The sequence below is a fragment of the Sinocyclocheilus anshuiensis genome, unplaced genomic scaffold (assembly GCF_001515605.1).
Source record: "Sinocyclocheilus anshuiensis isolate Anshui unplaced genomic scaffold, SAMN03320099.WGS_v1.1 scaffold1016, whole genome shotgun sequence".
In the NCBI taxonomy this organism is placed as follows: Eukaryota; Metazoa; Chordata; class Actinopteri; order Cypriniformes; family Cyprinidae; genus Sinocyclocheilus; species Sinocyclocheilus anshuiensis.
The window spans coordinates 260,760-277,138 of record NW_015552618.1 but is presented as its reverse complement, the minus strand read 5'-3'; the positions used below and the strand labels follow the sequence as shown (position 1 = coordinate 277,138).

The following is a 16,379-nucleotide window of genomic DNA, read 5'->3' as shown; positions in this document are numbered from 1 at the left end:
ACAAGCCGCTTGTCATTATTACTGAAATATATAAATAAAAAAGATTGAGAAACTCTGGCTCAGATAATTTGGTCTTGTTAGAATGTATTTGCCAGCCAACCAACAAACAAACAAGTAAATAAATAAATAAATATTTTTTTCCTATGCAAAAAAAAAAAAAAAAATATATATATATACACTGTATATATTGAATTATCAACTAAGATGTTATGATAGTGTTTGGTTCAGAGCATATTCAAACTAACTGATCCTTAACTTTGAAATCTGTATGATCAACAAAGAAAGATTGGATTCAAAATACAACACATCTCATAAATCACTCTTGAAATATTGTTAAAATTTTAATTGTTATTGATTTACTTCTAAAAACTTTTTAAAAAATTAGCAAAAACTATATTTACAAGGTAGATATAAACTAGTGCTGTCAAACAGTTAATCGCGATTTTGGATGCGATTCATCGCGATTAATCATTTGACAGCACTAATGTAAACAAAATCTTAATAGGTAAACATAACCCTTCTTATTAAATGTGTTTTGGTAGTGACAAATTTGAGGAGAGGAAAAATATTCCCAAACTGAAAATACAATATGAGAATTAACTGCACAATTATTAGATATGTGTACCTTAGATATTATGCAATTTGCATACACAAAAAAATTGTGGAAAAAAGACAAATTTTTTCAAGACGTTTCCAACTCTGATTTTGCACCAGTTCTGTAGAATGACATACACACACACACACACACACACACATGCATAATGTTTCTTTAGATTTGGGGGTTTTGTTCAGTGGATATAGGTCATTAGGCAATGCTTAAATTAATTTTCTAATATCTTTGCAACGCTTTGACATATCAAAGTTCTTTTCATAAGTTTTTGCCAGCACTGTACCTAGATGCTGTGTGTAAAATTTGGTGAAGCTTGAACCAAAGACCTTGGAGGAGTTCCAGTTTTGCACAGACTAGCAAACTAACACTAAAAAAAAGTTTTTATTATTATATTGCCAATTTTGTGTGACTACATTTGTTGGCATCTAGATGCAAGACCTTGCTGGGAAAGATCAACTAATTGAGCTCAAGTCTTAAATGAGAGTTTGGATTTGGGAACAGACCTGTGACCTTCTAAACTCTAGCCTTTCCTTTTCTCCTTGTCCTCTTCCTAGCTAATTAGCACGACCTTCATTAAATTGTTTAATTTGAACTTGTGGTAATTAACTGGGAGGCTGTAACATTGTAAACCTGTATGGCCAAGGCAAATTGGAGTCAGTGAAATGTCAATCAATTATTTTGTTCTCCAATGAGCTTTAATATGTTAACATAGGATGCATTTTTTTCCATAGAGCTGTCACTCAGACTTTCACTCTGATACTTTTGAAGCATAGCAAATCAAATGATAGCATCTTTATTTCAATAATATTAGAATCCCAGTTCTTTATAGTACTGCAGTGACCTGAAGGCCCCAAATGTCATTCAAATTGAAGGATGAATGGGTGTGATGTCATTGTAAACAAAAAATCTAACCATACCGAAGTTCGTTTATGGTTTGTCTGGGTAGTTTGAAACAGCTCACTAGCCCAAACTTTCCAGAAAACTTCAAACTGACATTGGTCCATAGCAAATACACAATAGGTGGCTGTGCTGTAATGCTTCACCTTTTTTGACATGGAAAATTTTCAGGAATATGTCTCGGAATATGGAATATGTTTATTGAGGTGAGACACGGCCAATAACATGAACACACAGGAGAGCTGTGTGATGGCATTGGAATGTTTTGCAATTAGTATACCGCTGCTCATGTATTTCAAAACACTTTCTAACCTCTGAGCGAAGAGTGAAACACTTTTTCCTGTGAGTATTTGATTATATGAGGATTGTCGTCTTCCATCAATGTACCTGCCCTGACAGACAGTTCTGTCAGCTTTTTGTTTTGCCAGCCTCAGTGGCAATGGATGACTGTGATAATGGACTTCCTGTCGATGCGTTCCGCCTCTACTCTAATATCACCTTGTGTTGACACTGTCAACAGCCGTCACGCACTGTCTAATTTCTGCAGGGATTACATGAACGCCATTAAACGTTGAAGATGTTGTGATGCTTAATGCGAGAATGATCTCTCAAAGTCACCCAGAGACACATTTAATGCCTCTAACAAGCATACAATCACATTTTACAGTGACGTTCAGTGTTTGGACCGCATAATTATTAAACATTGGGTCAAAATCAGTTCACAGATGCATTGTGATTCTTTGTGAGAACATTTATGCCAAAGGATGTACCCATATACCCATTAAACCTACTGACATTACATGTATTTATGCACAAAGCCCCTTATATGGCGTCATTACACAACAGTTGAAGACATTTTAAAGTGTTCTTGACATCTTCTCTCTAACACAAACCTTTGTATACCTGATATCACACCTCGCATCTCCAGATGTGTTTAGTGTACATCTAAAATGAAAAAATTCTGTTAGACAAAAATGAAAATTCTGTCATTAATTACTCACCCTCATGTCGTTCCAAACCCGTAAGGCCTTCGTTCATCTTCGGGACACGAATTAAGATATTTTTGATGGAATCTGACAGCTCTCTGACCCTCCATAGACAGCAAGGTTATTACCACGATCAACACACAGAAACGTAGCAAGGACAATGGTAAAGTAGTCCATGTGACATGAGGGGTTCAACCGTAATTTTACGAAGCTACGAGAATACTTTTTGTGCGCAAAGAAAACTTATTCAACAGTTCTTCTCCCCTGAGTTACCGTCTTCCACCCTTTTGGAGAGTACCCCAGAATGTAATCAACGTAATCAACGCATGCAGAATTGTTGAAGAAGTTATGTTATTATTGTTTGGTGATCATGGTAATATCCTTGGTGTCTATGGAGGGTCAAAGAGCTCTCAGATTCCTTCAAAAATACCTTAATTTGTGTTCTGAACATGAACGAAGGCCTTACGGGTTTGGAACGACATGAGGGTGAGTAATTCATTAATGACAGAATTTTCATTTTTGGGTGAACTATCCCTTTAAGAAAACAACTACAACAACAACAACAACAGAAAAATGCCTTAATGCCTTACAGTTAGTCAGCAAGCTGATGGGGATTCATATTGGTCAAAAAATGTGTTTTTAATATGTACTCAGTATTAATTGCAATAGGTAGGTACTCTGCTATGGAAGCATATTAAACCTAGTGTAGGAAATGGCAAAAGAAAATTATATTATTGAATTTTCATTTTCATTTTGCACTAAATGTTGCACATGTGTATGGGAAAATGTCAATTTAAATACAGAAATACATTGCCATTTTACATATCGCATTGCCATTTTGCATATTACATTTCAAATTGAATTTTGCTACCCATATGCTTCCATACTCTGCTTTTGAGAATCACATGTAATCTCATCATTACACCATGACATGAAATTAAAATAGAATCTAACTGAAATGAATTGAATCGTGTGGCGCCCAAAGGTTACCTCTAAGGATTATGGCACTTTGAATGAGGTGCATTTGTCCGAGCTCTATAATGGATTTCGTTTGACAGAAAAGTGTTTCATTACCACTAGCTGAGCATCTTGGGGTAGCTGCCTCTTTTGACCTGTGGGCAAACTGATGCCCTAATATCCTATGTGTCATGAATTGCCTCCATAATTACATTTAATGGGCCGAGGGATGTGAGAGAGCAGTCAGTGGTTTGTATATGATCATTAAAGCTGTGTTTTCTCTTCTGTCAGAAGTGGGTGTTGAACAGGCAGTACTACACAGACAGCATTCACTCCCACACAGGCCTGTGATTCCACTGGTGGCCCACATGGTGGATCAGAACACATCCGGAACTCCTGCCATGACCGAGAGAGAGGCGTCAAGACTCGACAAGTTCAGGCAGGTTCTGGCGGGACCTAATACTGATCTGGGTAAGATGCTGTTTTATGGTTCTTTTACTTAATTTCTAAACTCCCAGAGCAGTCCATCACATATGGCACTTTTCCACTGCACGGTACCAAAAAGTTTTGTTGTCTGTTGCGGAAGAACAGACGTTCCTCTCGTTGATAGCAGAGGAGCGGATCCAGCGAGAGCTTGATGGGTCGTGGTAGTAGAGGCGGCGTAATGACATTTGAATAATCCCGCCCACTCTAAAGCGGTACTGAACTACAGTGGAAACGCAAACCGTGCCGAGCCGAACCGTGCCGTGCCGAGCCGAGTCGTACCACGCAGTGGAAAAGCGCCAATAGTGTCACTCTTCATGTGCTTGGCTATAAGAATACTCTTAAATCTTCAGCCCTGCTCCTTGGAACCCACTGTCCTAAAATGTTTATTTCCAACCTGCTTCAGCTCACCTGGCCTGTTATGTTACAAGTGATCCAGAAGAGCTTGAATTAGCTGCTTCAGGTGATTAATTAGAGTTGGAACTGAACTCTGCAGGACAGTGGATACCCAGGATTTAGGGTAAATTATTAATTACCAGTAACATGCATTAAGAAAGTAAATAAGGTACATTTTAACAGTATGCAATCACTACAGTCTTTGCTCTCATATAATTGCTCAGAAATATTTCCGGGGTTTAAGCAGGGCAGATCCATGAAGTCAGAACGGTGTAGATGTTGACAGGTCTCTGGATGTTGGAGTGTCAGTTCTGGTTTCATTTGACTGGCTCTGAGGGCATCCCTGAATCAGTTTGGCTGCTGTTGCCGTTATTAGACATCTGAAATTATGAGTCCGACATGTGGCAGCAGAATGAAATATGAATGAAATCTATAATTAAGCTGGGATCTCCAACATGATAATGAATTCCCAACCATCCACAGCACTAATGTCTGCCCTCTATTGGTAGAGACTCATAATACAAAGAACTAGGGATGCACCGATTTCTGTCATCCAGCTTCATGCAAACCTCAACTTCAATGTTTTTTTTCATAGACTCGGTCTGAATAATTTTTGGTCCCAAATTTGTATAAACTTTACTGGTAGTCCACTGTATGAAGAATTTTTGGGTATGATTTGTCACAGTTTACTTTATTTTGCTATCCTCACTTACATAAATGAGCAATAGTGTCTTGCACCCACTAGTAAAATAATATAAAAAATTATATCTGGTCTCTGAATAATTTTTGGTTTGACTGTATATCCTTCGGTTATTTTCACACTTAATTATGCCCATTAAAATGTATTTTGGGGCATTTTAACGAGTACGAGTACAGGAGCTCAGTATCGGGCCCGACAAAGAACCCATGAAATTGCCCTGAGCACCATATTTTCCCCCTGTGTTGACGTATTTCCTATTGAAATAGGAAGTTTAGGTGGAACATTTTTAAATAAGCTCTTTACTATATAGAAATATTGTAGCATTTACAACTCCAAGCTTTCTTGTTAGTCCAGCCTGACTATTTATTGAAAATAACTGCAGAAACGGCTCTTTGGAAATTATAATGGTTATACCATCACCATCAACCATGAACAAAAGACACTTGCATATGAACAATATGTAATCAGTATATCAGGAAGTATGGACAGGAAGGATGCATGTGCGTACATACATTTGTAAGGAAGTATGTATGTACATACGTACGTACGTACATGAATAATGTAAGTAGGTATGTAACGGTATGAAAATTTCTTATCACGATTATAGTGACCAAAACGATCACGACGGCAGTGCGACCGCACACAAAATTTAGTCGCACCGGCAGAAAAAATTATCGCGAAATGCACCCATTTGGTTGCACACTGGAGCCCTGTGCAGTGCAGTATTTATTTATCCTCAGTTCAAATCGCGGTAATCGAATACGGTTATAGTGATAATTAAAATATGAAACGGTAATACTAACCGTGGGGTGTTTTATCACGATTTATCGTCAAACCGGTAATCGTTACATCCCTAAATGTAGGTAGTGCGTATTTATGTTACGTACATACGTAAGGAAGGAAATATCTCAGTTTGTGTGTGTACATACTAGGGGTGGAACGGTTCAACTTACTCACGGTTCGGTTTGTATCATGGTTTTAGAGTCACAGTTTCGGTACGGTTCCTAAACATGTGCTATGTTTAGGCAAAAACTATACTGTCAAATAAAAATAAAGAAAATAAGAATAATCTATCTAACTACAAGCAACAGCACAAATAAATACAATAGAGTAAAGATACAAATAAAATAAACAGTGATTTTCAGTTTTTTTTAGGTAGGTCTAACATTCGTTTTTAGGTGCAGAAATTGAATAAAGTAATTAAATGTAAAACAGCATTGCATATTTGACTGTATAAATTAAAGATCAATCTTTATTAAAGTTACAAAAGCTATTCAATCAAGAGCAGTGAGTGATTTCTTTGTTGTTGCTGTTTGATTAATATTAAGAATGTGCTGTCACTTTAAGACACTGTAAGTACGTTCAGCCGTCTATGTCGGCTATAGGATACTTACCAAGACGGGCATTTTGACAATTTTTATGTGAATTTGTCCATTTAAATACAATATTTCAGAGAGAGATTAATATTTGCATGCATTCTGAGGTGCGGGTTTGCTGATGAGTGCACGCACAAATCTTCTCACTGCACGCGCGTGCTCGTGTCCTCTGGCAGAGACTGGCTCTTAATTGTTTAAACTGGCAAGGCTTAAATGAGTTCAGCTTAAACACAGATATCAACGTGTGCTGTTCAGGTCTCACCGCTATCAGCACCCGGGTGATGACGAAATAAATGACTGCTCATATTCCAGCATTCGCATTAAACAAGAGTGAATGGTTTGTCCACGTTTTTTTTTTTTTCATCGCTGTTGTTGTAATGTATTGGGAAGCCAGAATGCGCATCCATCAACAGAAACATATATTAGCCGAACCCTGTTTGTTTTACGTGTTATTTATAGCAAACCATATTACAGATTCGTTGTCAGATTTAAGTTGAACCGCGGTCCTAGTGCGACAGGATAAGAAATCTTTGAAGTCCACTTTTACGCTCTGTTTCCAAACACTTAAAATGACAAATAAATGCATACTCCGAAAGCGCTCCACAAAACGTGTGATTATACCATCTGGGTGCTCGAAATTGAACGGGAGAATGCACGTTTCAACTATTAGTAGAGAAGCTGCCAGATAGAATTAATTCACACATGCAGTTGCTCTCTCACTAATGCATTAATATAAAAGTAATCTTTATAGTGCTACTTTATTTGTGTCTCATTTAGAACAAGCAGCAATCTGTGAGAAATATAACGACCCAAAGACTGATAAAAATGAGCTGTTATAGGAGCAATAGCCATGTGGGAAAGGAAGTACGAATGTACGTAAAGTATCTAAAGTTCATGTAAAGTTTTTTAAATAAATAGGTAGGCACAGTTTACTTCTGTCTACAAAATGAATTTCAGGCATTGAAGTGTAAGTTTTTAGATCTCAATATTTTTAAGATAAGAACATTTTAGTCTAACATGTCCAGATTTTTAATGGGTCGTGTATTTGAGCATTGTACCAAAGCATCTTTGAAAATAGATGAAACAGTACATAGACATTCAATTTGTCATATCTGACACACAATAATGAGCAAAAGTCATTTTCGTTCTTTACAAGCTCTTGTTTCTGAAGCGTTTGGTGTCGTCTCTCAGTCACCGTATTAATGAGTACCTGACAGATGTGTTTTTAAGAGGGATGCCTTCAGATGGTCAGCTTTTACCTCTCTGAGCGAAAGAAAGACTGCTACAATCACAGGAAGCAATTACTACTGTTGCCATGGTGACGCATCACCTCTATTGAACCCTTTTCACTAATGTCTGACTACCATTTCTTTTCGTGCGTCTCAGATGGGGGAGCTGTGGTGCTCTCATGCTCTTAACACAGACGATTCTTCTCTTAGTGCTCAACCTCAATACTAGAAATGCAGTCTGATTCAAATTCGCTTAGTTTAGTGCCATTTGTGACACAGAAGTTCTTTATGGAATTCAAGAATATTATATTGAGAATCTGACATTGAGCCATTGAAAGCATTCCTAGAGACACTTTTTCATAAGATGGGAATAAATCTTAAAAAAAAAAAAAAGGTTTATATAAAGTATTAAAGAAATATGAATTCTGTGGGGATTTTTTCTTGTATGCATCTCTTTTCTATTGACATTGTTCACAGTGCTCATATCTATCAAGCTTGAAATACAAAAAAAAAAAATGAAAATGACAAAAACTGTAAGATTTTTGACATCTGTTCTTCATGCAGACATGTATTTAGAATAGTGGAATATATCGCAAGAGTTGTATATTAAAACAGCACTACTTTTAAAGTGCTTTTTTGTCATTTTGAATAGTATTTTAACCATCTAATTTGTCCAGTCATTTAATTTGTTTTTGTAAATAATTAAAACTTCTCTGCTATGTCAGTGACTTATGCTAATACTGAAGTAAACCGATAAATAACTTATTACATATCAGTGTTTTGATAGATTTTTGTTTTGTTGTTTTTACATCATTAAGCAGTAGGCTAATGTTAATGCTTCTCATTTCTACCAGTATAAGGATGTTAATGGTTTAGCCAGTTACCTTTAATGCATAAATCTAAAATAATCTAAAAAGCTCCTAAAAATACTGAGACTCATTATTTTGCACATCCTCATTTGGTTTTAAGTGTTAGAACTTCATTCATTATATAGAGTCACATTGCTGCTTGATTATATTGTCCTTTAACAGCATATTTGTTAAGAATAACACGTGTTTTAAGTGAATCCTACAAATATACAAGTTATCAGCATAATGTTCACAGCAAAATATATTTGGGTCATATTTATTATTATTATTATTATTATTATATTAAATCTAAATAAGTGGTTTTAACAAGACAATTGCAAAAGAAGTCTGCACTTAGATATACATATGTGTGCTGGCATTAGATTACTGTGAAAGACAAGGTCAGTAAGCAATCCTGTTTAAACTAAGTTTGGTAAATGAATATGAAATGAATTTAAAATGAATTTAGTGACCCCCTGAGATTGCTGATTGACTATTTGTTGAATAAACTTTATTTTTGAGTCTTGGCTCAATGTTGTAATTTATTTGTGGATAGTACTAAAATGCTTAAACTATTTCTTAGTGCCTTATTACAAAGTCAGTATTAGCAGCCTGTGTTTAATGCTTTTTATGGCTCTGTGATAGTATCAGTTCATCATAGAAATAAATATAGAATATTGCTCAAAATATTGCTCACATCAAGGTCTCTGTTTAAGCAGTCTACAGCTGATCAAGGTCACCTGGATCTGCTCTGGAGTCATGAAGTACTCCAGACAGTTGTTCAGATAACCTTGGTGAGCAATCAAATCTTCCCAGGCAGCACTCGAGACACAATTAACTGTGGTAAACCAAGTCCTTTAAGTGAATGGAGCACCAGTTTTTAGCTTCTGAGCCTTACTTCTTCAATGTGTTTAAAGTTAGCATTTGGTCTCCCACATTGAATGTTAATCACATTTTTGAAGTAAGTTCAGTTTCCTGTCATTATTATCAGACTTCTTGAGGCTGACAGTTATACATTATTAAATTGATTCCGCTAAGTCCCTGTACTACTTATTTACAATATTTCCAACTTAATGTATAGCTACATTAATTATGGGGGAAGGGGATGGGCGAATTTTATTTCAGTTTACATCTTGATTTCTTTTTTGATGTTCTTTTTTTTATAATTTATGTTGATTTGTTGATTATTTTTAGTAATAATATTAAAGAGATAGTAAAAAAAAAATCTGTCGTCATCACCTGCCGTTGAACATAAATAAATTAAATAAATAAATACATAAATTCAACAGAAGACAGTGCGTAGATCAGAATGAAATTCATACAGGTTTGGAACAGGGTGGAGAGTAAATGATAACAATTTAAATTTTTTGATGAACTATCCTTTTAACATGAATTTTATTAATAGTAATATTAATTTAATTAAACAATTTGAAGTCTTCTTCTGCCACTTTGCACCAGTGCACATTTGCATAAAGGTGAACTCTGCTCTGTCACATCGTCAATGATTTCTGGCTGTTCATGTCTCCTCAAATCACCAACTTTCAATCCAAATGACTGTTTTCTGTTTACTGCAAATTGCCATCTATGTAGTGTTGGGGAAGCTGCTCCGAAACTAGATTGACCAGCTACAAGCTACTCATAAATTAAAGTAGTTAAGCTACATTCAAGCTACCCTTCTGAAAAAGTTGCTAGCTACACTACAAGTTACTGTCAAAAAGTAGCTAGCTGCATTGAAACTTTCAATTTTTATTATTATTATTATATATATTTTTTTACAATTAACATTACAAATAACTAAATTATTATTAATGAATAATTATAATGAAGTTATAAGGAAAATATAATGAAGTTATAAGTAAAATATTTGGGGTTTAAAACATACTGTAATGCAATCATGATTTCAAAGAGTAGGGTGAATTCAGGTTGATTGGGACACTTTTCCAAGCCATTTCAATGACAAAAGGTGTCCAAGTCATTTGATTTTATAAACTATTCGATACACACAATAATAAAATACTGTAGCGTTAAATAGTTATTTTAGTTATATTAGTATATTGCTACAAACATAACACCAATGTAAAAACAAAATGTATGCAACTTCACCTGGATTCGGAGGAGTCATAAAATAAGCAGGTTAAACTCACAGCACATGCGGTATTTACTGACTGTGAATAGAGACGTCAGTCATCAGCTGCGCGCGTGAACTCTGTGCTTTGCGTGAATTCCGCCACAACCGTCCTTTGCCAAATGATAAGCACACTACTATATCACGATTTTATTTTCTGTTCGCTTAGTGTTCATTACAAAACTGTGGGGAAACAGATTATATTATGACCGTTCATCATTGTAAAATAGACATTTGATCTAGAGTGCAATAAAGAAAAATTAATCCGTTTAAAAAGGCTATTATTCACCTCCTGTAGGCCTATGTGCTTTAAGTCTTCGACGTAGACCACATTTTAATCTTTGTTTTGCGTAAATTAGTTGATTCATGTGAAATATCCACTCCCGTACATCCTTTGCAATATCATCAGACGATCTCTTGTCGGTGGAAAGACTGTAAAGCCGCGCGATGCGTGATATCACAACAGATGGCAGTAATGAACAGATTTAGTTTGTGATCTAGTCAGAAGAAGACGCTGCGCTGCTTCAATGCATTACAGGCTCGTGACTCGTCAGAACGCAAAACAGAACGTAGCGTTTGGTCGTGCTACACCGCTACTTGCTGGAAAAAGTAGTTTGCTACAGGAAAAGCTACACTGTTTTAAAAGTAGCATCGCTACTATAAAGCTACTGAAAAATGTAGTTATGCTAGTAGCGTCGCTACTTGTAGCTAGCTACTCCCCAACACTGCATCTATGTGAACCCTTTTTAGGTAAGTTTTCAGACTTTCAGTAACCATATAAAGTTCTTCCAAGAATGTTTGTTCTCCCTTATTTTTGGAGAAATATTTACTGGAGGGACATTTTTTGTGACGTACATGTTTAGAGTACCTGTCTCAAATATTTCTGTATTGAATAGCTTATTTGGGAATGGTGGATAAGTAATTCTGACTAGTTGTGTAGTAGTTGTAACTAGTTGTGTTTCAGTATCTGATTGCTGCCCAATAAAGTACTAATACTTGTATGACAGTAAACAAAAATATCCTGAAATTAAACATTGACATTCATTAATATTACCATGAACAGAACCAACAACATAAAGGCTTGTACACACCGGGACGAATATCGCGTGTGATTATATCTCACTAAACAAAGGGCGCCAATGTGAGTGTGCACACAGGCGCTAAACGCCAGGCGTAAAAGCGTCATTTAAAAAAAAAACTCCTCGGGCTCGTTTTTTTTTTTTTTGACGTGCTGCGTTAAAAACTGGCTGACCAATGAGATTTCCGCTTTTGTTCACGTGCCTGGAGCTGCTGAAGTTACAGTAAAACACGACTTGGTGGCGCTCAAGCACAAAACGGTCTTGCCGAGCACACATTGATTCCTAACGACGAAGAGGAAGTAAGTAGACGAAGAAGAAGCATCGAGGCAAGATGAATGTAGAGCTGCTGGTCTCATTGGTGTCTGAACACAAAGAGCTTTATGACAAACGTGGCAGCGACTACAAAAAATAAGAAATCGATAAGAGGGAGTTGTTATGGAGAGGAATTGCAGATCAAGTAGGATTCGATGTGTACCGGGTTTTTTTTTCATTTAGCGCCATCTAATGTCAGGGAGTGAATTTGCACGTTGACTCGGCTCATCGCCAGCGAAAATCGCTTGGGTATAAACACACAAGACATGTCGAAAAACGCTGGCGATAAGTGCACGCGATAATCGTCCCGGTGTGTACAAGGCTTAAGGCTGAATATAAAAATAATAACATTTCTCGAAGCATGGATTCTGCAGGGTTTTTTCTTCAACTTTAATAAGTTTGATTTGTTTTAGATTACATTTGTTTTAGATGTGTTTTCCATTTTAAAAGGTGATAACCCTATGAGTTTTGTCATCCTAATTATAATTGCATACTTATAATATTGCAGTATTTGAAGTTAGCGTTGTTTTATTAGAACAGCCATCCAACCTATTTTTAGGTCTCGACTGAGCAGTTGAGAACCACTTTGTTAGACTATCTTACACCCAACTTTTGTGGTTTCTTCGATATCTGAACGTCTGAATCACACACTGGCCTGAAATCTGCACCGAAAGTTGTTTTTTTTTTGCTCTTTTTACGAACTTTATTTCTGTCCAGAAATGTGTCACCTGGCTTTGGGTGTACCTGGCTCATGACACAATTCATATGAAAGAGAAAGAAAATGTATAATGCAATCAATGAAATACAACGGTGCAGTTATTCTAAGACCCCAGAGGAAGTGTCTACTGTACGCTCCCCAGACACCTGAACTACATATCATCATTCTCAGCAGCCTGCGTTAATACAGTGAAGTATCTCTTTACAAGAGCTGCATTACTTTATGGCTCTGCCACGTGCTGCAGTGTCCTTTATATGACTTACTGCTGCCATTCAAGAATCTGCCTTATGAGTTTTAGTGCTAAACTTTTACAGCTCAGAATAAAGACATTTCATGCTTATGAGCGTACCACTCTCTCAGGATTAGGTGATATAGTAAAAAAAAAAATATATATATATGTAAAATTCAATCATTTTCAGCCTTCGAATGATGTTCAGAATTGAAATACTGTATGTAATATGTATTAGTAATGTATTTGCTCTGATCCAAAACAAAGGCAAAGGAAAACCGGTTTTCTACTAAATGAATGCAACAATAATGATATTTAATATTTTTTTATTTACATGCACCAATTACTATTGCAGCAATTTGTAGTAATAAACACTAATAATTACCTATATACAGTGGGTACGGAAAGCATTCAGACCCCCTTCAATTTTTCATGGCTGCAATATAACAAAGAGTGAAAAATTGAAGGGGGTCTGAATACTTTCCGTACCCACTGTATGTTTAATGTTTTTACTGATTTGGCCATACTAGACTGATTCATGGACATTTATTGAAAGGTGAAGAAGTGCCAACATGTCAATACTGTAGCATCAACTTATCTATAAAACATATTTTTGTTCTGCCCAATTGATTTATTTATTCATTTATTTTAATTAAATCAAAGATTTTGAAACTGAATCATGGAAACAAATAAACACATAAATAAATAAATACAGTCTTGAAATGATTACTCATTAATTTACACCTCATAATATGATTGTGTACAGTATACAAAATACATTTTGAGGTTATTTTTGCCCTTGCAAAATATGTCACATATGTAGTGTGCATCTTGATTGGAAATGAACTTCACAAAACTACCATTGTTTTTGCTGCAAAGGTAAAGTTTAGTTTTCGAAAATAGTGCTAGCAACAAATAACATTTATAGGCCATGTGTGACCCGTGCTGGCAAAACGAGTCGGAATTAGCAAATTTTCAAAAATGAGTTCTCTTTATTTTCACATTCTCCATTAAAATACATTCAAAATTAAATATGACTTGTTGGAATCGGACAAAAAAAAAAAAGAGACTTTGAGAAAAAATCGAGTTAAAGTTTCTGAAGATTCCAAAGCAAAATCACCAAGCAATGTTGCATATTTACCTCCCAATTTTTTTTTTAATTACTTTATTATTAATCACAAAATAGCTATTTCTTTTATCTTTGTTTTTAAAAATAAGAACAAAGATGTGAATAAACAGTAGTTTAATCAAGAGCAGCGAGTGATTCCGTCTTTTCTTTTAGTGTTTGATTAACATTGAGACAGATCTATATTAAGACCTTCTGTAATGCATAATGTTGCACATCAGATTTTTCCCCAACAATTAACTAAACGTTCATGTAAGACAAGACATAACAGATTATGTTTATGTGAATCTCGCCAAGATATCGCAATAATGTACTTTATAGGGAGATCACGCTCGCGGAGAGGCATGTCTTAAAACGTACAAATAAAGATAATTTTAGATGTTTAATTACTATTTGGAGCACCGCTGAGGGCTTAAAATCTCTATATATTAGTGCATCCTAGTAGTGGATTATTTTTGTGGTTGAATATATTCCATTAGGACCTGTTGTCTCACATCACTGCAGTATTTAAATATCACTCTGACCCCCAAATGTTTCTTTTTTCACTCCTGATGATGAGCATTACACTGCGTTTGACTGACAGCCCTCATGTCCCCTGGCAAATGGAGTGTGTCGTTCATTTTTCTCCTCTCTGTCTGTCACTCTTGCTATTGCCTCCTCTGTCTCTTAAATAAACTCTCAGATGAACCATTGATGTCCTGTATGAAGTGAGAGTACGTTTGGTTTTTAGTATTTGTAGTGTTTCTTTGAGGGATTATAGTGCACATACTGCCGGTGTTAGTCCATTCAGAGTTCCTGTGTTTAATTCAGTGTTTGAAGCACACAATAGAGCACTAGACAACTGATGCGCAGAGTCAACACAAAGGTGTACAAGCTTGGAAAGGCATTCTAATCTATAGTGTGTTCTGGAGACTTGATGTTCTTTATGAAGAACGTATAATGGGTGTAATGTAATATTCATTCTCCACATACTGGAGAACTGAAAGGAAAAAAAGAAATATTTATACACATCCTGTCATAATTTTACTCACAGTCATTTTTTTTTTCTTACATGGAATGTCAAAGGAGATGGTTTGAAATATAGATAATACAGTCATGTGGACTACATTGATGCTTTCATGCTACATTTTTGCTGCTTGTCAGCCTCAGTCTCCATTAACTGGACAAAAACAGCTTGAATATTTAGCAAAATTCAAAATTCCCCTTCTAATCAACAGGTTGACTACTTAAAAAAATGTCCTATGTTCCTATGCAAAGTAATGATGTTCTAGAGAATTGTGTGCTTCTAATTTTATAACAACAGTTATAAAATAGGACCCTTTTCTATTCTAAGATGAACTTGACTGGTCTGCAGAAAGCAAAGTCCTAATCCCAGCTGAACACCTCTGGCGTGACTTTAAATGCAGACCTTGAATCAAAAACTCACCACCAAACACCAATGACCTGTACATATGGGTTACACAGTCATTTTAGAGCGACTCCTAAAACTGTTGCATCAGAGATGGAAATACAATTGTTAAATACTAAAATTATGTATCCATCTATGTTGCCACACATTTAGAAGTGCCTGTTCAGTGAGTACAAATCTTAATGTTTAAGCATATAATGCTATTCTAGGGAATTGTGTGCTTCTAATTTTATACCAATAGTTTGAACAGGACCATTTTCTATTCTAACACAACAATGCCTCTGTGTATAAGGCAAAGTAAAAAAAAAATTAGGTTCAGTCCTAATCCCAGCTGAACACCTCTGGCGTGACTTTAAATGCAGACCTTGAATCAAAAACTCACCACCAAACACCAATGACCTGTACATATGGGTTACACAGTCATTTTAGAGCGACTCCTAAAACTGTTGCATCAGAGATGGAAATACAATTGTTAAATACAAAAATTATGTTTCCATCTTTGTTGCCACAGTTTTGGAAGTGCCTTTTCTGTTCTAAAGAAGGGGGTGAATACTTTTGTCCATATAGTGTATGTACAAGTCATTTGTGCTTGGTGATGAGTTTTTGATTCAAGGTCTGCATTTAAAGTCACACCAGAGGTGTACAGCTGGAATTAGGACTTGGCTTTCTGCAGACCAGTCAAGTTCTTCCACACTGACTGAATCAATCATTTCTTTTTGAGCCTTGCCTTATACACAGAGGCATTGTCATGTTAGAATAGAAAAGGTTCCTGTCCAAACTGTTGCTATAAAAGTAGAAGCACACAACTCCTTAGATTATCATGCTTTAAAGGGGTCATAGGATGCTACATGCACTTTTACAAGTTGTTTGAACTGAAATGTGTGTTGGCAGTGTGTGTAC

General features: G+C 35.9%; 1 protein-coding gene across 2 annotated transcripts in view; it reads left to right on the top strand.

Annotated features, from left to right (window-relative positions):
* Positions 1-16,379, top strand: part of LOC107666215 (TBC1 domain family member 22B) — a 154,923-nt gene that overhangs the window by 13,452 nt on the left and 125,092 nt on the right. For both annotated transcript variants that reach the window (XM_016457430.1, XM_016457429.1), the window contains exon 4: positions 3,742-3,921. In XM_016457430.1, the coding sequence (XP_016312916.1) occupies positions 3,742-3,921 (180 nt within the window). The remainder of the gene's footprint in view (positions 1-3,741; positions 3,922-16,379) is intronic.